Here is a 24,438-nt window from a genome sequence, read left to right as displayed (position 1 = left end):
CCAGATGGAGGTGGGGAGTCCACGATGAGATCATACGACAGTTAAAAGGCTGTTGTTACATAAGTAAAAATCTCTGCAAGGATGGATCCTTGCTCTGTAAGGTGTAACAGTTCCTAGAAGCCAGGACCAAAGCCAGCCAGAGAATACAGCCGTGCATGTGGGAAAAGGTACCACTAGCAGCATTCTGTGTTACAGCATCCAGCTGGAAACTATGTGCCTTTTCAGTAAACACATGCATTGAGGTACCTGCACATTGGAACAGCATGTAGCCATGTGAATGAGCAAACTCAAGCTCCACTCAAGCAGGTGGATAAATCTCACAAACATCAAAAAAGGCAGCAAGTCACTAACGAATACATGAATACGCGGGCTATGATTCTATTTATGTAACATCTATAATCAGGCAAAATTGAGGGATGTGTCCATAAGGTTAAATCCATACGGAGAAGCCTGTAAATTATTATCACAAAAGTCAGAATAGCTGGTTTCTTCTTTGGCGAGGGAAGGAGGGAAGGGGCTTGCATTCTTGCAGGGGGATGGGGAGAAGGGCTGTTGGGGAGCTGGGACCCCTTATTTCTTGCCTTGTGTGGGAGTTACATCTGTATTCACTTTATGATTATTTTTTTGAATTGTGCATACATGTTTTATGTAGTCTTCTGGATATATGACCTATCCTACAATTTAAAAATAATAAGGGCATCTGAAATCCATTGGGAGCCACCCCAAATTAGAATAATAGCCTCAGCGATCCACCTCTTCAATTTGGTAAAGAAAGGAGAGACCGAAGCCCAGAGAGGTTACAAGGCTTGCTCAGGGTCACACAGTGCGTCTCTAGTCTAACTGGGGTAGAACGAAGTCAGACAACTCCTAACTCTGGTCCTCCACCACCTCCCGTCTCTCCGAAGAGGCTTCTTTATGAGATGGTGGGGAGGAAGGGGCACCGCCTTTTTGCCTGTTTTGTGAAAAATTAAAAAAGCGAGTTACTAGGCTGATAGAATGAAGATCTGGCATAAACTCTGGGGATGGTAAACACTTTTCAAGTGGAGTTTTTAAAGATTTAAATATGTACCCTCAACATGATATCACGATAATGACAAAATTATGAAAAATAAATACCGGGAATCTCCGGCAACCCTGAGATCTAGGGTTCGACTTGTGCTCAGTGTGATTTTCAGATGGTATCGGATGAAGCTGGTTTGAAGGGAGTGGGGGGTCGGGCGGGGGGAGGAAGGACAGGGAGCCAGGAAGTCTGCAATTTTATTGACTTACCCACCTGGCCTAGGTGAGACCCCAGCCCTGGGACAGTCAGGAAGGGAACCTCTGCTATCTCTCTGAGAGCTTTTTTGTTTTGTTTAGAGGTCAATTACTTCCCATTTGGGGAACTTGTGAACATTAAGAGGTGACTGGAGTGACGGGACTGAACGATGCAGATAAGAGGCTGACTGCTTACAGAGCAGCGCCCTGATGAGAGCCCTGCCTGGGATAAGCTGTGGTCGGCAAGACACACAAAGAGGGGCAGCTTTCAGTGCAAGGGAGAGATTACAGGACGGAAGATGGGCAGCTGAGGGTGGGCTTGAAGGGCTGGGAGAGGGATGTGTTTTAAAGCGATCCTGACAGGCAGAAAGTGGGGAGAGGGGAGAAGGGAGTTTTCCTTCACTCTCCTTCCCTTTTGGAAAGAAATCTCCTTGGCGTCCTGTGAACCTCAAACTTCCGCGATCTCACCTGAAGAAAAAGCCATGTGGGTTGCACACGGACAAGGTTTTGTTTGTTTGTTTTGTTTAGGCCAGCAAATATGGATGCCACGGCAATCTGGGCAGCAGAACAGAAAATGTGGCAGGTCAATGGAACATCTTGGGTGTATAAGAAAGCAACACCCTCTCCTGCCTCCTGCATCTCTTCCGCCAACTGAATGCAATTGACAAAGTCCCAGAAGCCAGCCTTGAGCTTTATCTCAAACTACTATGAAATAGGACTCCAGCTTTGGCATGTGCCCATTTACTTTTCTCCATTCCCATACCCTAGACCTTTCTCAGAACTTCTCCCAGTAAATAATGTCATTCTCACCCTCATTACCGGGCTTAATCCACCGCCTCTAAGCGCTGTCTCTAAGCACCCAGCTCACACTGGATTTTTCTCTCTTTCTAGGGAGTGTATTGTCTGTCTGACTTGACATGCAGTATACGCCACCTTGTATTTTTAGATACCTTTCTCGTGTTAGTCTCTGGTATTCAATTAGATAGTAAATTCCTTTAGGGCGGCAGCCAAAGTTTATTTTCTTTTGTGTCGTATGTTCGGCGATGACTGAGTTAGTGATGACTGAATTAAGCCTCTGTCCCCTTCACTCACAGCCTTGACCACAGCCATCGCTCTTCCTCCTGGGCTCTTCCTCGTGGCGCAAAGCCTGGAGGGGGCGCGGGAGGCACGGTCTATTCAGAACAACACAGTCTGATAACTGCTCCTTGGGTTACAAGCGGGTGGGAGGGTGAAGGAAACAGCATTGATTAATTTCCTACCCTGCACCACGTACTTTGCTAGATCCATACGATGATGACCTACATTTCCGGGTAAGGACTTTACCCAAAGGAAAGCAACAAAGAATTTTTAAAAATTAACATAGAGTATTTTAGAATCTCATCTTGGGAAATTTTAATACAACTCACTGAACAAATGAGGGCCAGACGGTTACTCAGTGGTGGTACTGAGCTTAAACTCAACTGTCGTGAATCTAAGGTCAATGTCCACGAGTAATTTTCCTCTTATGAGGAATACCCCTCAAAGGGAAAGGAGAATATTACACTGTATGACCATTTTCTCATGATGGAGACTTTAACTGTTATCTCTCTCTCTTCTTTTTTTTAAATCTTAGTTTGATTGACCAAAGAATATTTATTGATACTATTTATTGACTACTTCCCTAACTGAAAGTACTTTTTAATCCCAGGGACACAACACTAACTATAATTGAAAGACGCTGTGGGGTGTTTCTAAATGCACTTTTGTTAACAGATTTTTATGGAGAAATAGAGAAAAGGAATGAAGACAAAGTGGTGAGAAAATGTAAGGAAATGGTGGTAAGGAAAAATACGAACGCCTAACCTTGTTTTTAACTTACACGTAAACTTTAAGAGATGTCAGCTGCCGATACTCAGGCATCGTTTACATAGGACCAAGCATCCCCTGTTTCCCACGCTGGTAAAAAAAAAAAAAACAAAAAACAAACCAGGGCACATTCAGAAATGAGAGACTGCAGAGCCAGAACAATTTAATGGAATATTAGAATTTATTAAATAATAGAATTTAACTTTTGACAAATCAGTGGTCCAGGAGATGAAAGACCAGAGTTTTTCATTGTCTAAAAAATATCCCAGAAAAAAGAAGAGTCTGATTTGCCGACTAGGACCTACCAAAGACAACTTTCTTATTTGATCCCAAATTCCTTTTAATAAAATGAGTTTCTTTTCCATCTTCAGTTTGCCTGACTTCAGATATATTTGCATTTTGAGGTGGGTGGTGGTTATAATTTCCCCTAAAGTTCAGGCTTCCTGCCCATCCTGTTAGGAACTGAGCACAAGTGGAGGCCTCCTTTCCTGATGAAGACTTTAGAAACCTACTACGTTCTGAAAGAAAACCTACAGAGGCGGGAGAGGGGTGGGGAGTGATGACGGAAGAAATCAGGTAACCTCTCCAGAGCTGAATCCAAGTTTTGTCTCTCTAGGGAATCCTGTATGTTCTGAAGATTCAGAACTTCTGGGTTTCATGTTTAATTTGAAGTTGTTTAGAAGTAACCTAGAGGTGGATGGATTCCAATGGGGTACACACAAGGCAAACACACACAAATATATTGAGTCTATTTACTCAGAGATGCTGAGCTGCATACAAGAGAGAAGCTCCACTTACAGTGAGGGAATAACCAGAACGTGGCGGGTACCTTCTGGAGATCAATGGGGGCTCCAGGAAAAAAGCTTTCCACTGGGTTAATACCGAGTCCCAGGAGTGCAACCGTGGAGGGAAGAGGGGGGAGATCAACCCTACAGGGGCGCATGGCTCACACCCCAACACCTCCTGGGTCCTCCTCTTCCAGGCTCTTCATCCCCCTTCCCTCGCCCATCTCTTTCTCTCCTTCTTCCCCTCCACCTGTTGCCGTTAACTGGGGGATCGGGGATCCGGAGAGCACCCCCATCACCACCACCCTCACCCCGGGCTGCCGTGCACAAATTAAAGAGCCTCTTTGCCCCTGGGTTTGAGGGCCGAAAAGTGACCTGCCTCAGTCCTGCTCGGACACCCTAAATTGCCAGCCACTCTCGGCCTTCCTGCCCCTCGGCGCTGCTTCGTGGGCGCGGGCGCAGGCCTCGCCTTAAGTCTCTTCTTGGGAGAAGAATGCCCCAGGGCTTACAGCTGGATGACTCGTCGCCTGCGAGTCGCAGTCTCAGGGATGGCTCCGGAGAGAAGCAGACCCGTCTCCTATTCCCTCCGCAGCCGCGGCCCGCATCTGGGCCGTGATCCGTTGGCGGAGAAGCGGGGGACGGAGCATCTGGCCACGGTGGCGGTATCCGAGCCAAAACGCCTCACCAGGCTCTGACACCCTGCAGCGGGGCGGGCAGGTGGCCCTGAGGATTGGCGCTCGGCCCACCCGCGCCGAAGCCCGTGCCGGCCTGGGGCGCCGGGGGCGCGGGGCCCGGGGGCGCGCCCGCGTAGCCGCCGCCGTAGCCCGCGCGGTAAGGAGCGCCCGCGTAGCCGCCGTAGCAGGAATAGGGCGCCGGGGAGGCGCCGTAGGGGCCGGGGAAGGCGGGCGCGCCGCGGCCCAGGCAGGGCTTGCCGTCCCGCACCAGCACGGGCACCGCCACCCGGCGCGGCGCGGGGGGGTGGCCGGCCAGCTCTAGGGACTTGTCCTGGCGCTGCCTCTTGCACTTGTAGCGCCGGTTCTGGAACCAGATCTTGATCTGCGTCGACGTGAGCTGCAGCGCGCTGGCCAGGTGCTCGCGCTCGGGCGCCGACAGGTACCGCTGCTGCTTGAAGCGCCGCTCCAGCGCCAGCACCTGCGCCTGCGAGAAGAGCACGCGCGGCTTCCGCCGGGGCCGCGCCCTGGGATGCTCCGAGCCCGCGCCGCGCGTGCCGCCGCCGCCGCCCAGGCTGCGCTCCAGCACCCGGGTCCCGCAGCCCCGGGGCGAGGCGGCGCTGGGGCCGGGCTCTAGAAGCACAGGAAGGAACACCGTCAGCGCCAGCCTAAGGCTCACCCGAGCGATCCTTACACTGTTTTCAAGGGACGCCCATCTCCCCAGGTAGCTTTCACTTCGCGCCCCTGTCTCTCCCTTCTGCCGACACGTCACCCCGTCCCAGGAAGGTCTGAATATTCCTTTCCTCCAAGCTCAGTCGATTTTGTATCTCCTGAAATATAATACAAACTATGACCCTCTTTGGTTCCCAGTGTACAGCTGTTTCCCTAAAGGCAGATTCTTGATCAAGACTCTAAGACAGGGAGAGAGAAATAGCGAAGTGGTAGAGCGCATGTTTCGCATATAGGAGGTCCTGGGTTCGATCTCCAGTGCCTCCATTAAAGAAAAAAGTCTAATACAGCTCCATTTCCTTCTTAGGAGGTCTGTAAATGGGCTGCTTGCTGTGATTTTAATTTTAAAGTGTGATCGAGGTTGGGGAAGTTTTTGCTGCGAGCCTGTTAGAGACTGACTTTGGACTGCTCTTGGTGCGGAGAGAGAGACAGACAGAGAGGCAGAGAGACAGAGAACCAACACTCAGTGACACGCTTGCGGGAGGTTCTTGTCTGTCTGGTTATCCGTCGTGGTCCCGCGTGCATCGCGGGGTACCCGGCTCCAAGCCCAGGTGCGGGAGTCTCCAGTTCCTCCCACCTTCACCCCACCTTTACACACACCCTTGTCTCTTTGGCCATCAAGTGCTCCACGGCACCAGGAACCCGTCCCATCTTTGTTGGATGCGATGCTCTGTGATCCAAATTAAAATAAGGTAGAACAAAACAAAATATTTTCTGGCTCCTGACTCTTGGCTCAGAAACTAAGATTCTTTATGCGGGATGTATAAAGTTGAGATCCACATCTGGCATTTAAAAAAGCAGCCTCTTTCTCCTCTGGGGTCTTCCCAAGCGGGTGGCATTGGCTTCTCCTTGATTTCCCTTTCCGGACCGCCAACGCCCCGAAGATCACCCCGGAGGCGGCTGTGCCCAGAGCCTCCCAAAATGCAGCCCTTCCTCCCTTCTTCCCATACCTCTCCTGTCTCATCTAAGTTCAGTTCTTACCCAAAGGTAGGTAGGAAGGAAACTGAGTTTTCATGGAAACTCATGCCAGCAGTAAACCAGGAATACTGAGGGATGAAGACACACGTGATGGTGCTGCTTGGAACCCGAAATTCACAACCGCGCTGGCACAGTCTGGGTCGGGGAGCTGTTCGGTGTTTAAGTTTGAGGAAATAAAATCTGACTTCATAGAAGCTTGTGCTCAGAAAAACCGAAGACACATCTTCCCACAATGAGCGATAATGTGGAGGTTTGTTTGTTTTCTTAGCAAATCGAAAAGGAACTGCTGGCCTTCGACGACTCTGTGGAACAAGCAGAAACCCACTGGGGAGTCGCTGAGCACGCAGGCCTAGGCGCTGCCCAGCGCCCCGTGAGTACCCCCCACCACTCCGTCACAGTCACAGGACCCCCTCTCGCCTTGCGTCCTTGAAAGCAAAGTGGATCGGCGGGGACAGAGGAGCCGCGCAGAGTCCCCCAGGAAGGTCCCTTCCCCGCGCGATCGCTGCTGCGGCCCGGGCTTGCTTCCTGGACGGGAGTGCAGGCCCTTTCTCCGCGTCCACAGCAGCCGCTGAAGAGTCGCCGCCCCGGTGCGCCCGCAGAGGAGGAACGCGCCACGGGTGCCTTTGGCTGCGTTGAGAGGTGACAGCGGTGGTCAGAAGAGCGTGACCCTTTTCCGGCCAAGCCAAAGTAAAAGGCGAGTTGGCTGAGCAGCGTAGAGGGAGTTTAGTGTTTATAGTCCCCTGCAGAAAACCCAAAGGCTTCTTTTCAAATACGGGAACATTTAACGTTCTCGAGACTCCTGGACCAGCCTGCTAAAGTCGTTGAATAACGCCGGACTAGCATCTTTATTTCCTTCATGTGGCAAGCTTGACCCTTCAATAGAGTTCACGGCACAGCCGGGCAGAGAAGGACCCAACCCGCGAGGCGCTTCTCGGGGGCACCCAGACCCGCATGGAGAGCTGGCAAGAGGGAGAGTGGGTTTTTCATCCCTCGGAATGTCAGACTTCTCATGCCAAAGCATCCCGGGTCTCAGGGGCAACCGCATCGCAACTCCCCGCCGCCTCTTCCTTTCCTGCCGTGGGTCGCAGCTGCCCGGGCCTTGTGCACCAAGTTGCGCTTTCAGATACCTGGAGCCGAGACTCCATCCGATTCGTGTCTCAGAGCAGCTAAAACCCGAGCTGCCCTTACCATGCTTCCAGGTGCGAAGGACCTGCTGCCAGGGCTGTCCACGCCGTGGGGCTCAGACATCATCTTTCTCACTTTCCAGAGAAGGAAATATGGGCAGAGGAATGTCTGGGCTGGCCAGGTCACTTGGCAAGCCCCAGGAAAAGGCTGGACCTAGGACTGACCCCAGAGTTTCTACTCCCAAAGCGCCCCGGTGCTTTGATGGCTGCACTTAGGCAGACAATTTAGGATAGACAGACTCGCAGAAGGCAGGGGAAGCTGGTGGTGATGGAGCACAGCTAAGATACTGTGGAGGGTCTTGTTGCAAGAAAAAGAATCTGGTATTTCTGGGAACTGTGCCTGTAAGTGGTGGTGATGCGTCTGCAGGAATCACAGGACAGGCTGTGGAAACAGTGAACCCCTAAGATTCAGGACTTCATCTTCGTTAGGGTGTTTGGAGGCTGAGAGTTCTGCCTTTTCGACTCTTCAAATGAAGGAAAAAAGGGCTAGGCCCTCGGAGCCGGGAAGACAAGGAGACGCATGTTCCCCCTACCTGCCAGTTGGTAACGATCCCCCCCCCACCCCTTGGTGTCTCCTAGTAGCCAGGACCTGAGTGTGTACTCACGTGGCTTGCGCATCGGTTCAGCATCCATCTCCGTGACTGTCTCACAGGGACCCTCAAAAGGCTCCGATCCCTCCTGCCTTCTGTCGCTGTCGCCGCCACAACTACCCGTGTTGTGAACTCCCGAGCCTAGAGGTTCTGGGACCAGGCTCAGGTACTGGGATCTTTCCGGGTTCCTCCGTGCCCCTTGGAGTTGCAAGGCCTCTGGGCTCATCTGCTCCCGCTCCAGCCTCAGGATGTCATTGACCGAAAAGGGAGTGGAAGTGACAGGGTTCAGTAGCATCCCGAAGACGGAGGGGGCGGGGCTGGGGCGTCCCCCGTCCCCACCGAGTGCAACACCCTGAACTTTCCGTTTTGTCGTTGCAGAAACTGCAGACCCAAGGTCTGGGATAGCCGCCCAGCGCCCCCGACTGCGCCTTCCTCTGGGCCATCCCTGCGAGCCGGGTTACCAGGGCCCAGTGACCAGACTGCGGACCCCCATTGGTTCCTGCAGAAACCACGTGTTAACCCAGCATCTTCCTCCCACAAACTTTTTTTCTCGGGCCCTTCTAATTCTTCTCCAACCCCCAGCCACCTTCCGGAAGGGTTGGTTTATACTGACGGTTCTTAAAAGCAAGGAAAACGGGAGAGTGCGCGCGGCTTGTACCTCAGTGAATACGGTACAAATGGGAGCTTCCGAGGTCAGCCCAGTGTTCCCCGGGACTCTCCTAGAGGGTGTGCGGGAGTGGGAGGGTGTGTGTGGGTGGAACCCTTGCTCTGCAACCCGAACCAGTCCTTCCGGCCAGATCTTAGCTCAACTCCCTTCTCTTGGCAGAGGAAAACTCAGGTGGAGACCACTGGGCACCCGAGGGAGTGGAGGTGCAAGAAGGAGTTTTAGCGCGTGCAAGGCCAACCATGGTCAGGCGGCTGGGAGCTCCTTCCAGGGAGTAGAGGCTAGACCCAGGAGGAGCAAGCCTTAACCTACTAAGATGGAAATGTCTCGCTTAAAGCCGTGTCTGGGTCTGGAAAGCCAGGATCTGCCACTTCCCAGGAGGAGCATCTTAGTGAAGAAAGGGCACGGGAGCTATATTGGGGGTGCCCCCAGGCCTCTTTGCAGGTTCCGCTAGAGGGTGGGGACGAGGAAAGGTAATAGCCCCCGCCAGCGAGAAGGTGCGGGGCAGGGGCTCACCTTGCTCTTCAAGACCCCAAGTTTCTTCTTTTCCTCCCCTTTACGTCCTTAAAGTTGATTGTCTTGAGCGGGCCTGCGTGTGTATACGAACGCGGCGACTCCTGAAGGGATGGGATGTTTTCATAAGGATTAAATCTTCAGAAAAACTCCGTGAACACAGCCGGGACCGAGAAAAGAGAGGCAGCGTGTACAATGCTTTTGTACAAGGAGGTGGAGTCAACAGGTCTAGCCCCGGCTCTGGAACACATCAACCGTGGGCTTTGGGCAAAGTATTCACCCTTCCAATCTCAGGCTTAATAAAAAATTGAGGTAAGAACATGCTCATCACAAGATAATTCAGACAATTAAGTGAGATAATGTTATGAAACCATCAATGATTGTTGGCACTCATGCAGCGAGGTACAGTCAAGAAAACACGATTTGTGGCGGTCAGCAGTCACAGTACTGAATCTAAGAAGTTAAAAAAAGTTTTTTTTTAAACAAAATGATTTCTCACTAGAGTCTTTTTGGAATTTCAGATTAAAATGTCTTAAATAAGCCTCCTTAGGAGAATTCAATATTGCAAGATCTGACTGGGCTCTATTATTTCCTGAAATCAAGATAAGCTGAACTTATCTCCCCAGGCTAGTGGGTACAAATTTTCTTGCAAAAACGTATGCAAATCTTTGACAAATTTGATACTTCAGACAGGAGATAATTTTTAATCGATTGCATCATTTAACCTTTACATTGAAAATATACACCAAGTGTTTTCAGTTTCTTTTTTTTTCTTTTCAGTTTCTTTCCTTTCTTTCTTTCTTTTTTTTTTTTACTCAGTGAGGAGTCACAATCAAAGAAGTTAAGCAACTCTGCATGGGGGCCCAGCTCGTCAATGGCAGCGCACCCTGCGACTCTGTTCACCAAAACAGAACTTTATTTTCTCAGAGAGATATTTGCTCTCAGAGATGTCAAAATCTTTTGATGACCCATGTATTTATTTAAATTTTATTTTTTTCTGTTTATAAAGGCCATGCACACTTTGGAAAAAATTAGGAAAATTTGAAAAGAAAACAAGATCCATCCAGAGGTGATATTTTAGCTCGCTTCCTTTTATATATATATGGTATATATATATATACCATTAAATATGCCATTTAAATAAATAAATGTATTTATTCATTGAAGTACAGTCAGTTATAGTGTCAATTTCTAGTGTACAGCACAATGTCCCAGTCATGTATATACATACATATATACATTTTCATATTCATAAATTTTTGCATATATGCTTTCATAGGGTATATGCAAGCTTGTATATTTTAAATTTACATCATAAGCTTGTCTACCTTCATTAAAGAGTTTTTGCAAATAATTCTAAATTGGCAATATAGTAGTCCATGTTACGGATAAATAATAATAAACGTTTATAATTTTAGAGCATAGAGGGTTTTTTTTTTCCTTTTTTCTGTCGCTACGAATAAAACTTCAGAGAACATCTTTGTGCCTTCATCCCTGTCAACATTTGGGATTCTTTCCTTAGGATAAATATGTAGAATAAACAATGAACCAAATATTTTAATGCTCCTAAAACATATCCCAGGACTTCCTAGAAAAATAGTATGATGGTGTCGTCCTCCCTGCAGAGGTGCAAACGATTGTCTGGTACACCAACCACGCGGGCACCGGAAAGAAGGCGAATTTAGTACATTTCCATTCGGAGCACGCTCCGCCCCCTCTGCTCCGGGAGGCGGCTCAGTCGTCGCCTTCCAGGCTGAGGCTAGGGGCGACCCCGGTTAAAAACAATTAGCCGCAAGCCTTGCCAGCGTGTTATTCTAGGGTGGAATGCTCCCGGCGGACTGGCGCGCTCCAGGAAGGCGTAGAAAAAAGGACACCTTGGGAGAGGTTGGCGGCAGCAGCTCTGAGTTCAAATCCTGCTCTCAAGGTCCCCAGCCTTGCCTTTTTTTTTTTTTCTTCCAGGTTTGCTGCGAGGGTCAAATGAGATTTTGGAAGTGGAAAACCTTTCTAGCCCGTCGCAAGCGGTGCAAATACGAGTCTTCGTTACCGACGGGGCGGCCTGGGCTCAGCCTCCCCGGGGTGAACTTGGAGAGCAGCGCCCACATCGCGCTCGCCCACCGCTCGCGGGAGAGAGGCAGCCCTCGGTGGGAACCCGCACCTCGGCTCCCGAGCTCTCAGCTCGCCTCCCTCGGGGTCACTTCCTGAGTCTCGGGACACTCGGGCGCGGGGACCTTGGCGGCAAACCGGCAGGGCCTCCGAGCCCCCGCTTTTCCTCCCCGCTCCACCCTAGGGCGCACTGAGCCGCGCGCGGGAGGGTGAAACCGGCTGCGCCGATCCGGTCCCTTCCAGGTCCATTTAAAGTAAATCTCTTCAAAACAGTCCATTGAATTTTCTCTTTTTTTTCTTATAAAATGATAGTTTGTTTTAAGTGATGGTTTCTCGTGTTTTCCTTTTAGCTATATTGTCTCTGTTTTACAGATAAAGAACACAGATGGTCCAAAACCACTCAGCCACCAGAAGAAAATTAGAATCCAGGCTTTCTTAGCACTGATACTGGTTTTCTTTCTGCCGCGCTCCTGTGCTACAAACGCAAAGCCATCGCCCTTCACAACTCTGCTGTTCCACTTTAATTTCCTCAAGAGAAGAAAGGAAGATTTGAGGGAAAAAAAAGAGGGGGGGGGATTGAGGTGGAGGACAATCCGACCAAAAGAACTGGACTATTTCACGTACAGTTCTCTTTCTGATTTTTGATCCGTATTTACATCTCAACTCATGGATTCTCGAAATAATTCTGTGAGGTGTGTAAAACAGTTACTATTTCTAGTTTACAAAGGAAGAAACCAAGACAAAGAAAGATTAAGAAACCTGTTTTGGGTCACACTTGTCTCCTCATTTTCTGCACGGTGCTCTTGTGTTTAGAGCACACAGACCAAGATGAATGCAGTGGCTTAGTTACCATCTTTTCTTACGTTTCTTCCCACTTCTTTGCTCAGTATTTCTTAGCACACTCGTTTCTAAGAAAAATTCGCTATACACTTTTGCACTTCATTGAAACAATTACTCCAATATTTCCCAAATTATTCCATTCAATTCAGTAGTATTTTCTAAGTACTCATTACATGTGGGGAATATAATCACATAATCTGTCAACTACAGCAGGACATTTTAAAAAGAAAGGAAACACTCACTGGATGGGATGTCAGGCATAAACCACAGCTGCTCCAGGAAGCCCAGGACATATGGTCACCCTATACAGAAGGTACTTTGCAAGCACTCAGGACACAAAGATAAATAGCACACATTCCATAATCCTCCAGGAATATTCAGTCCAGTAAGAGAGATAATAGGTGAACTTCTGTTGTAGAATGTCAAGAATACAGCTTCATCTGTTGAACTTGCATTAATGTATCTAATTTCACCCACTTGATGAAGGAAAACATTTTTATTTATAATGATATTGTCATGATCAACATCTATGGTGGGGATCTGATGGACGTATTTAACAGGCTGGTTGATGACTGGCACGTGCTTTTTTCCGCTGCCACAAGGCAGGCGTACCTGCGGTCACGTGCTTAAGCCCCTCCCCTCCACTAGCACAGCCCCACCCCGCGAATGGCGGCTGCTCCCAGCACTCATTCCTTCTAATAGGTACTCTTTCACGATTTGCTTTTTTCACTTAACAATATACACCAGAAATCACACCCTATTTGTTCAAAGAGAACTTCCTTATTCTTTTTTTTTACAGTTGTCTCATATATCATTGTGTGAATGTACCATAGTTTATGCAACCATTCTTCTCTGAATGAGTTAGGTTTTCCCAGTATTTTGCAATTACAAACAATGTTGTAATGAAAGACATTCTTGCTATGTATAGTCACACCGTTAGAGATGTCCTTTCAGCGCATATTCCTAGAAGTGGGGTTGTGGGTCAGAAGCAAATGCATGTTTAATTTATTTGGGCTTGCCAAGTTCCCCTCCAGAATGATTGTAGAGGCTTGCACTCCACCAGCAGTGGGTCAAAGTGCCTGCCTTTACTGTAGCATCCCGTTCGAAAGAATGTATTAGACCTTCTAATTTTCACCAATCTGACAGATGAGACATGGTATCTCAGTGTTGTTTTAATTTGCATTTCTCGAATTATGAGTGAGATGGAACATCTATTTATATGTTTAAGCGATATATACATGTGTGTATGTGTGTATCTGTGTATCTATACATATACTTGTCTAATTAATTACAAGTACAAATTTTAAAAACACATAAGCATATATACATAAATACACAGGCATTTACACTGGAAGAGACACAATTTAAATTCCTTTCCTCCACTGTTAAATAAATTTTTAAGAGTTTTCTTTATATTAGTGATTTGGGCTATCTGCGCTAGAAGTTACATGTATTTCCTCCTGTTTCCCAGTTTTCTTTTAACTTCTTTTATAGTGTTTTTTTTTACCATGCTTTTAAAATATGATGGTGCGTATTAATCTTTTCCTTTATTATCTCTAGATTTGAGTCGTAGTGAGAGAAACTTTCCCTACACGGAGAATAATCGCCCACATTTTCTTCTAGGATTTGTATGGTTTTGCTGTTTACTTTTATCTGGAGTGACTTCTAGTGTATGGTGTGCTTAATGCAGGATCTTTATCAGACTAATATGAGGATCCAATATTAACTTTTTCCAAGTGGCCATTTTGGAACCATTTAATGGTTTGCGTGAGATGGCTTTTAGGGGCTCTGTCTGCGAACCCCTGAAAATCAGTGCAAACATCTCAGGGTTAGGGGAGGAACACGGGTGGAGTACAGAGTGGAGCGGGCAAAGAGATTTATTAATTGTTTAAGAAACAGCGGGCTTTTGGATTTCTCCCCGCCGTCTCCCCACAATCCCCTTTTCGCCTTTCGGTGGCGGACGCGGTTGAGTCCCGCTGGTGGACCGCGGGGGCTGGACACCCCCGCCCGGCGCGCGCGGGCCCCTGGGCCTCCTTCCGCGCGCCCGCCCGCCACACCTCTGCAGCGAAAACGACTATCACCGGGGGCCCGGGGGCCCGCCGGGGCGCCTCTGTGCTGGGCCATCCCTGTCCGGGGAGGCGGGGGCGGAGATTCGGGAGCCACAGGCGGGGCCCGGATGGGGGCGATGCTCCGAGACTCTTATCTGCGTCGCGCTGCCAGCTCCGTTTCAATTAACATTCCAGCGCCCGGCAGCCCCGCGGGCTGATAGCGCCGGGCCAGCAAGCCGCGGGAGCGAGTCCCCACCCCTGGAAAAATAAACTCGGCGCGAGCTGCTGTGTGTGTGTGTGTGTGTGTGTTGTGTGTGTGTGTTGTGTGTGTGGCTTGCAGGGACCCAGGGCAAATAAACAGCGCTTCCCAGAGCGCGCGGTGCCGAGGTTTGGCTGCTGCGCCGCCGGGTGGCGAGTCTCGGTCGTGGCCCCCGTGGGCTCGGGGCCGGGTAACCTGAAGCCGGTAGCCCAGGAGAGCTGATGCGCCCCAGACGCGCGTCCGGTCGCATCTCTGTCCCTCCACCCTTCGAGACCGCAGCCGCTCTCTTGATAAACCGGCTGTTGTCTGTCTTGTTGAGCCCTCGTTATATCCCCAAAGCCTGGGAAGTGATCAAGTGCATCGTCTCATCCCCGGAGTCCTCGAGAGGGACACAGACTGACCTTGGGGGTGAGACAGGTCCCTTCCAGGCCAATTTTAGCATCTGGTGTCTTACGCGGCTTGGGCATCCATGATCTCATTGATGTCCCTTTTGAGATATCAGACAGACATCAGCATCTCGATCCCAGGGATGGGGTGTTGAGGGACAGAGGTCCAGGAACTTGTTTATAGCCATTCGTCTCCTGAGGTGGTAATAACAGGTCTGGCACTCAGAGCTTTGCTGTCCAGGGCTCCAAGTTGCACCTTCCTTAAGAGGTCACCAATTTGCAAATTGCTATAAATGGTATTCTACTCTCATTGTTGTTATTCCTGGCAAATGCAAAGGACGTCAATACTTCAGAGGACACAGATGGAATATAAGGCAGCCTGTTAACCGGGTGTATGCGTGGGGAGGCCCAAAGTGGAAAACATTCTAAATGGAATCTCTCTGCAAACAAACAAACAAACAAACAAACATCTTAACAAAACATCAAAAAAATTCTTCTACCTTTTTTTTAATAGAGGTACTGGGGATTGAACCCCCAGGACCTTGTGCATGCTAAACACATGCAGTCTATCACTGAGCTATTACCCTGCCATCCCCCACCCCCCACCAGCCTCTTTATTCTTTCTAACATAACTGCAAGTTGCCCAAGGACTTCTCCAGATCTCACCATCCAGGGGCCTTCTAATTGCCTGCTAGAGCAACCCCTAGGCTTCTGAATTTGCTCTTTCAATTACAAAATTGTATAATACACATAAATGATGTGTTTTGAGAGCTTAATTTTTAAAAGACAATTTAAGCACGTTCTTTAGGAAAACTAGAAACTGGCTCAGGTGTGGTGGGTGAGGACTAGACTAGAAGGAAATAATTGTGACGTGAGCTTGCAGTTAAATACCACCCATCCCAGATTGCCACGCTAATTGGAAGTATGAATGGGCACCACATCGCCATTCAGAATGTTAAGCCTCCATTCTGAATCACTGAGTCCTAAGGCATTCAGGGTCTGTCTGTGTCACTCCGAGGCAATAACTGTGTCCACAGCCCTCTGGGGGGCCACCCATTCCGGTGGGTAACTTGCCTATAAGGAACTTAATTTGTAATACAGTCACAGATTTTCATGCATCTTAACTCTGGATGGATGCTAAAGAAAGAGACAACTCTTCTGAGGTCTCTCCCCCAGGAACTTGTAGATACTCCCCTGAAAACCCAGGGAGAAAGGGCCCATGGACTTCTGCTTTGTGGGAGATCTCAGGGTCCGGGGAGCTGTGGGAACACAGCCCATGACCCTCTTCCCAGTGGGCACTCTCCAAATACACGTAGCAGCTGAGAGGACGCCGCCTGGACAAAGACAGAGCACACAGGCACAGCCGGCATGTTGATATTTGGTGCCATGGAGATAAATGATCCTGATAACCACGTGTGCTTTCCCTTTCCACCTCTTGCCCAGACAGTCTGACGCTGGGTAGATGCATTAGGGAGCAGTATGGCTCATCTAAAAGCTGGCCTAGGGAAGGTCTGGTGTTCTGCGCAGGTCCGCTTTACACAGGAGAATATGCCCAGAAGGCACTCATTGTGCCGAGGAGCCCTTCAGCCAGCCCCCTTTAGCAGGGCTCCTTCTGGCCTCAGCTGTCATCTGGGTTCCCTCCAGGGCCTGGATGCTGGAGGCCCTGCCTGCTTGGAGCAGAGTTGGGTTGGATCTGTAGCCACAGAATCCTGGGCTTGTTTCGGGTACAGTGGAGGATGGCTGGGAAACCAACTTACCCCAGGAAAAGCTGGTAATTTGGAGAGATTGGAGAACAGGGGATTATAAAAAAAGGATATAGTGTTTGACTCAGATCCATCAGGCAGAATGTTAAATACCCGAATCTTCAAAGTTTTCCTTTGCATTTCCTTCTGATCTCTCTGGGGCTCTGGGAACAGAGACAGGAAGGGAGGTGGCAAAACTGTGCTTGTTATAAGACACATGTCTGACATTGTTAACCCATGTTAATGCAGAGAATGAAGGTGCCAGACCTAAGAATAATTGCTATTTTCTGTCTAATTCCCAGAAGGGTCCCTGCATCAATAGTTGACCATGAATTAACCAAACCCTAGACATTGTTTTTGTCAACCACATCCCTCATTTTTACAGACAGACCTAGGAAGTCTGAACAACATGGCTGAGAGCATGTCCTTAGCAGCAAGGAAGCGGGGCTTCTGCTCAGCCCGGGAAAGCCAGCCTCCTAATTGGAACTACCAGACATGAGTGGGTATCCACAGGGTATGAGCCTTTGACACTTATCTCCTTATCCAGTGCCTCCCTGCCAAGAAGCCTTTAACAGACATAGTTGGTTTAATTTAAAAATGTCGTTAAAATTCTCAGCATCACCTTTCCACCTTGAGCGAAGAGGTGGACTGAACATTATACTAACCAACCAACACTCACTCCGTGCTTGGCTGGCACTGTAATGTGCACGGACTTTTCTGATGTCGTTTTACAATTTATTACCCACCCCTATACTCTTCTTCCAGATGTCTTCATGGCTCCTTCAGATCTTCCCTCGGGTCACCTCAGGTCACCTTGACTCCTGCCCTCAGGGAGATAATGTCTGGGGAGGGGTGGAAAAAAATATACACAAATACAGCACGTAAGTACATTGTACAGCATGTTACAAGGTGATGTATAATACAGAAGGGAAAAAAGGATGTGAGGAAAGCAAATAGGTAAGGAGACTGGAAGTGTGCTGAGTGTGCGCACCTGCCCCTGCCCAGGTGGGTAATTGCAATTTTAAAGGTGGTTAAAATAGGCCTTTTTGGGATGATAACATTTGAGCAAGGACCCAAGGGAGTGAGTCATGTGCATCTGGAGGGAGTGTGAACAGCTAGTGCAAAGGCCCTAGGATGGGACCATGCTTGGTGTATTTGAAATCAGTGTATTGTGAATAGATGGAGTGGAGGGAGCGAGGGAGATCGGGGAGAGGAGTAACGGGAGCTGAGGTCCGAGAGGAAAGGGGCCTTGTGGGCTAGTGTAGGACTACGGCTTTTGCTTTTGAGGGTAACTGAAAACATTAGAAGGTTTTGAGTGGAGGAGCAATATAATGTAACTTGCGTTTGTACAGGATCTCCTTGCTTTCTGTGTTCCAAACAGGTTATAGCAGAGCAGAGATGGCAGGAAGGAGCATGCTAGGAGGTTACTGCAATAATCCAGACAACAGATGATGATAATGGACCCAGCGAGGAAGCAAAGGAGGTGGTGAAAGGTGGTCAGATTGTGAGTGTATTCTGAAGGCAGAGTGAACAGGATTCCCAGGCAATTGGTTGTGGAGTGTGAGACAGAGTGAGGGGTCCAGACATAGAAAACAAACTTACACTTACCAAAGGGGAAAGGGGTGGGTGGGAGGGATAAATCATGAGTTTGGGATTAACATATACACACTACTATATATAAAGTAGATAAACAACAGGACCTACTGTGTAGCACAGGGAACTATATTCAATATCTTATAATAACCTATAATGGAAAATAATCTGAAAAAGAATATATATGTCTATGTATAACCGAATCACTTTGCTGTACACCTGAAACTAACACAACATTGTAAATCAACTAGACTTCATCAAACATTATACATCTGAAGATATATAATACAAATAGAACGGTTGCCAATAAAAAAGTAGAGTTTTTTCTATCTGAATTTGTATTAATAAAATGAATTCTTTTTAAAAAATTGAAGTATAGTCAGCTACACATGACAATGTCGAGTGTACAGTACAATGTCCCAGTCATGCATAGATATATTCATTTTCATATTCTTTTTCATTAAGGGTTATTACAAGATATTGACTATAGTTCCCTGTGTTATACAGAAGAAATTTGTTTTATATCTATTAATAAAATGAATTCTTAAGCACACATACAGTTGCTATGCTTAATTTAACTTATATTATTAATAAATAATTATTCATATGCTTTTATTCTCTGTATTGTGAATGTAGGTCAAAGAAGCAAATTATTCAGCTTTACAAAGGTGTCATAAAGATAAAATACTTGAATTTTCAAAGATTATCAGTGTACTTTCAAGAACAAAAAAGGACAATTTATTATCACAAATTCCAAGAAGTGTTGTGACAAAAACTGTTAGATACGTATGTGGCAGACCTCTACTGGTGAGAACTGTAAGTGGTGATGGTAAAGAGAAGGCCTCTGATGTCTGTGGTATAAATGCTGTCTCCGTACATGCAGAAGCAGAGTTTTCTCCCACCTTTGAACTTCCTCCGGCTGCAGGTTCTCCTCTCCTTCCATGAGGGCAACTGGGGAGGCACACAGCATTAGCTGACTCCTGCCAGATCATCACCCTGGCCCCTCCTGGGGCAGGTAATTCTCTGCTGGTGGTCGGATGCGTCAACCCAGGGTCACACTTCAAAACTTTCCTTCTGGTCCTTATGTTGCATGAAGACCTTGCCTGGTAAGGAGACGGCCTCGGTTCGGGTGGCTGACAGGCGCCAGGGTCTAGCTGGCCAACAGTTCCCTACCATGGTCTCAAGCTTCATGGAAAGTCTAGCAAATCATCTTTAAACATCAGAACATCTGCTTTGTCCAGAAGGACAAGAGAATCCAGGTCTAACTAAAGGCTTTGGAGACTCTCCTCTGTATTGTTTCAAAATTCCAGAGTCCTAAAATTTCCCAGACAAGTCATTGCTGGCAACTCTCTACCTTTTCAACATCCTGTATTTAATCTTAAAAGGACCTCAAGATTTTACCTTCAAAAAAACGGCGGGGTGGGGGAGGGTATAGACTAAGGGGTAGAGCTCATACTCATCACACATGAGGTCCTGGGTTCACTCCCCCGGACTTCTCTTAAAGAAAAAAATAAAAATAAATAAACCAAATTACCCACTTCCTGCAAAATAAAATAAAATAAAATAAAATAAAATAAAAAAGGAGGGATGTCACGGGGTTCAAATTCTTTTGGAAAGACTGTGAGCAGGCCTGTGGGTGAGGTCCCTCAAGTTCACAGACAGGGCTCTGGTCGATCAGCCCGCTGAGAACAAACCGCATGAACTCAGGTCCAGATCCTCAGGAAGAAATCAAGCCAGCTTCTGCCACCTGCAAGGTGTCCTGCCACCCGTCACTCTGCTTTTGGTTTTGGTAAAATCCAGTATTATCTTTTATTCCCGTATAACTTCTAATCTGCTTAGATGTAAAACTTCTTCATGCCTTTTTTTCCCCTCTCCAGATTGTGCACCCACAGTATGTTTTGTTCTAAGATGCCTGCTTTTAGAGCTGGGAGCTCAGAAGTCATGGAGAGTTCTGAAGTCTCGATGTTGTGAATCCACCCTCCCCACCTTCTTGGGTGGAAATTGAGCTGTGGTCCTGGATCTTCCCTTTCTTTGTCTCTCACTGGCTTGCCCTTGGCATAGTGATATCACATTCAAAGTCTTTTGGGGGAAAACTTCTCAAATGGCTCCCCCATTGACACTCACATCTAGATTTTTGTCTCACATTGGAACGTTGTTGGAGACAAGAACTGGGGTGTGATTTGGCAATAACGCAGCCTCTGTATGTGCGAGAAGCAGGTGTAATTTGAAATAATGACCTCTTTTTGCCTGCTTAGAATAGAAGGGCTTGGAGGAACCCAAAAAGGCTGGACCCCGGCAAGCATGAGGAAAGCTTTATCTTTTAACACGGATTTTTTAACAGTACCACTGTGGGGCAAGTGTTGGTTTCCTGATTTTGTATAAAGGAGTATAACAGAGAATAAATATGTTTAATTTTAAAATATCATTGGTAACATAGAAAAAGCCACACAGCACATTTTTAATGGTGAAATAGATGTTTAGTATATTTTAAACAATATTCTTTTGTACTCATGGAATGGTTTGGTGACCATGAGAAAATCCCTCTCTCAAAAAATGCTCAAAATTGGGAAAATAATTAAACTGATTTAAAAAAATCAATAAAAAAAATCAGGCTAAATTTAAAAAATGGCATCTGGTCATTTGGTATAACTTTTTATGCTTAGCATTATTGATACATGTCTTAAAATTATTCAATAGTTGATAAAACAAAAAACTAAGGAAAATTACAAAAAAATAAAGGAAAATGAATATATCCTTTGTCTTAATTTTTTGTTTGTATTCTACAGAGGGAATACCATGATTATATAAAGATTTATCCTCCAGGATGGTAACTAGAATGGTATTTTTAATGAAATACTAAAAGAGTCTGGATATTCATTAATAAACATTTTGGTGATCATACAATGGGATAGTACATAGGCACTTAAAAATTGTCTAAGTTAAAAAAAATGGTCTAAATTAAAAAAAAAAGATGTGCATGATATTTTTTTAAAGTGAAAAATGTGAGTTATAGACCCAAAAATATTACATGATTCCATACCTGGAAAAAAGTGTGTGTGTGTGTGTGTGTCTGTGAATTCACAATAGATTTTTTTTTAACATTTTTTATTGATTTGTAATCATTTTACTATGTTGTGTCAAATTCCAGTGTTCAGCACAATTTTTCAGTCATTCATGGACATATACACACTCATTGTCACAATAGATTTAAATGTGTTTAAATTTAAGAACTAGTTAGGGAGGATACAATGGAATGTTAACAGATACTAACTTTGGGAGATAGATTGGATAGATGGAGGGTCCCTTAAATAATTCAAACAACAAGGTAGAATTATAGGTAATTTTTGATGCCTTTTAAATTGTATATATATATTTTAAAAATCCTAAAACAGTGTTAGGCGGGATGAAACTCTTACGGCGGAAGGAAAATGCATGAGGAAACTTTGAGCCAACGCTGCCCTCTGCTGGGAAAGTTGTGTCATGCACTGGCTTGGTTTGCGCCGGGTCCCGGAAGCAGCGGGTCAGAACCTTTTGAAAGAGCAGGGAGGGCCACCGGGAGGTTACCCAGTCGAGCAACCTTCAGACTTGGGCTGCGCGTCAAAATTACTAGGGCTGCACCTACGGAGAATCGAATCGAGCAGGTTTAGTACTGGGGCCAGGAATCTGTTTTCGTGAAAAAGTGCCCCCCAGGTAGGCTCACAGTCGGGTGTGGGTTTTGGTCTCCATCCTTCTGTGTCGCTTTGCAAACTGAGCTGGTCGGTAAAGTTAGTTGTACAGGGTTACACAGGAGGCTTTAGGAGAGTCAGAACTGAACCCAGATTCCTTGATTCGTAGTCCAGAAAATTCTTTTTAATCCCCCTCTCCCAGCTCCTTTTGCCATCCGGCAGTGGTGAGGTCCTGTTCAGTTTTGTGCCCTGAAACCACATGCAGCCAGCAATGACCTTGCCTAGACACTGTGGCCTTTCCTTTTACAAGTGCCACCTGGGAGTTTCCTGAACTTTCTCCTCTTGCTCACCTCTTCAGTTACAAGCTGGTTCTGAAGATTCTACACCAGTGAATTAGGAAGTCAGCCCCTTTCCCCGTATTTTCAGGCCCCAGGATGAGAAGGCTTGGTCAGAAACAGGCTCCACCATTCATCAGCTGTGAGACCTTAGGCAGGACAGAGCAAATCTTTAAGCCTCAGTTTCTCCATCTTTAAAGTGGCAGCAAATAATCGTACTGTCCCTCTTAGGGTGGTCAAAGGAGATAAACTATGTCCAGCATCTAACCTTGGTGTCTGACCCCTGATATATTTACTCTTCTTTTTCTAATGCAATATGGCAATGTAGGTGGTTAGAAGATATAACGGCACTTGGAATCCTGATAAACAAAGGCAGCAATGTCAGAAATAGACCTTATTCGTTTCAGAGAAGTTCTGCCAAATACCCATTCAATTCTGGAAAACAAAACAAAACAAAACAAAAACAACCTCCTTTCAGTTAGGGGAAAATGTCTATAAATAAAGATTCTAAAAACTTTAGAAAATAAAATACTTTCCTATGTTAGAAGTTAAAAGTTATTTTTCTAAATATTAAAGAAGTCTTTCTGTTTTCTCAGCATCTTCACTTGAGAAATTAGATGCCCCACAAACGAGCATTTTACAAGAAAACTATTTGATGCACTGTGTATTTCTAAACTAACAAAGTGACTTTAGATCCTTGATGAACAGTAAAAATCTCAAAAGCATTCAGATACCTGAGAAAGAAAAACAAAGCTGGAGGCAACATGCTCCCTGATTTCAAACAATATTACAAGGCCTTTGTCATCAAAACGGCATGGTACTGGCATGAAAACAGACATGTAGGTCAATGGAACAAAACAGAGAGAACAGAAATAAACCCACATTTATTATGGTCAATTAATTTGCAACAAGGGAGCCAAGAATATACAATGGGGAAGGGACAGTCTCTTCCATAAATGGTATGGACAGCCAGATGCAAAAGAGTGAATGAAACTGGACCACTATCTCACACCATACACAAAAATGGACTCAAAACGATTTAAAAACTTGAATGTAAGACCTAAAACCAAAAAACTCCTAGAAGAAAACATAGGCAGTACGCTCCTGATATCAGTCTTGGCCATGACTTTTTTTTGGCTCTGACTCCAAAAGCAAAGGCAACAAAAACAGAAAGAAACAAATGGGACTACGTCAAACTAAAAAGCTTCTGCACAGCGAAGGGAACCTTCACCAAAATGGAAAGATGACCTATTGAACGGGAGAACATCCTTGCAAATCCTATATTTGACAAGGGTTAATAGCTGAACTATATGAAGAATTTGTACAACTCAGTAGCAAACAAACAAACAAAAACAATATGATTAAAAAATGGAAAGAGGATCTGACCTTAAGCCGGTGAGAAACGTCACTAATCGACAGTCTCACGTATTTTTCAGAAGCCCTCTTTTGGGGAGTTATTTCGTATTCTCTTATATAAACGTGTCGCATTAATTCATTTTGCAACTGAAAACGTCTTCAAGTACTTGCCCAAACCTGTTTTTGGCATGACTTCATCATTACTGGATATTTTTAGGCACTTGTGGAAACACAGGTGGGCGGGTGGGATTTATTCTGTTGGAGCAGCAGGGGCAGGGCATTGGACACGGGACACATAGTGTTCAGGGGAACCCAGAGTGGGGTTGTAAGGTGTTGAGGGGGCCTGGGGACTCAGCAGGGAGGGTGCCTGGGATTGCAAGAGGTAAGAGGGGGCTGAGAGCAGGTGTATCAGGGCCAGGCAGGGGCTCCATGGAGAACAGCCACCCAGATCAGTGGTTTCTAAACTCTGCTGCACTCTAGAACCACGGCAGAGGCTGAAAAACGTCCTAATTCCTGGAAACCTGTGAATGTTACCTTATTTGGAGAAAGGATCTTCGCAAGTGTGGATCTTGAGATGAGCTGGTGATCCTGTATTATCCAGGGGGACCCTCCATACCATCATGAGTGCCCTTATTAGAGAGAGGTGGATGGAGGACAGACAAGGGGCTGTGAAGGAGGAGGCAGAGGATGGAGTGATGTGGCCACAAGCTGAGGGATGCTGGCAGGTGCTGGAAGAGGCATAAAGATCCCCAGGGGTTTTCATGTTGACAGTTTGAGAACCAATGGCCAACATAAAGATCCTTTCCCCGCATTTCAAAATCCGCTCCATTTGCCTTTTTGGAGTCTGATAGTTTACCAATTGGAGGTTTGCACCTTGGAGTTTCTTCATCTGCTGCTT

General features: G+C 46.7%; 1 protein-coding gene across 1 annotated transcript; it reads right to left on the bottom strand.

Annotated features, from left to right (window-relative positions):
* Positions 1-4,565: 4,565 nt before the first annotated feature.
* NKX2-6 (NK2 homeobox 6) lies at positions 4,566-8,331 on the bottom strand. The gene is made up of 2 exons (XM_072952601.1): positions 8,052-8,331; positions 4,566-5,188 (listed from the first exon to the last, which is right to left on the bottom strand). The coding sequence occupies exons 1-2, from the start codon at positions 8,329-8,331 to the stop codon at positions 4,566-4,568; spliced, it is 903 nt and encodes a 300-aa protein (XP_072808702.1).
* Positions 8,332-24,438: the final 16,107 nt, after the last annotated feature.

Source organism: Vicugna pacos, chromosome 31 (genome assembly GCF_048564905.1).
Source record: "Vicugna pacos chromosome 31, VicPac4, whole genome shotgun sequence".
NCBI lineage: Eukaryota > Metazoa > Chordata > Mammalia > Artiodactyla > Camelidae > Vicugna > Vicugna pacos.
Note: the sequence above shows the minus strand (reverse complement) of the source record. Positions and strands in the feature narration are given on the sequence as shown.

Excerpts from the sequence above, each read along its gene's own strand:
- NKX2-6 (XM_072952601.1), bottom strand. The coding sequence starts at position 8,331 with ATGCTACTGAACCCTGTCACTTCCACTCCCTTTTCGGTCAATGACATC. Across the intron at positions 5,189-8,051 it reads TGAACCGATGCGCAAGCCAC|AGCCCGGCCCCAGCGCCGCC; the intron begins GTGAGTACACAC and ends CTGTGCTTCTAG.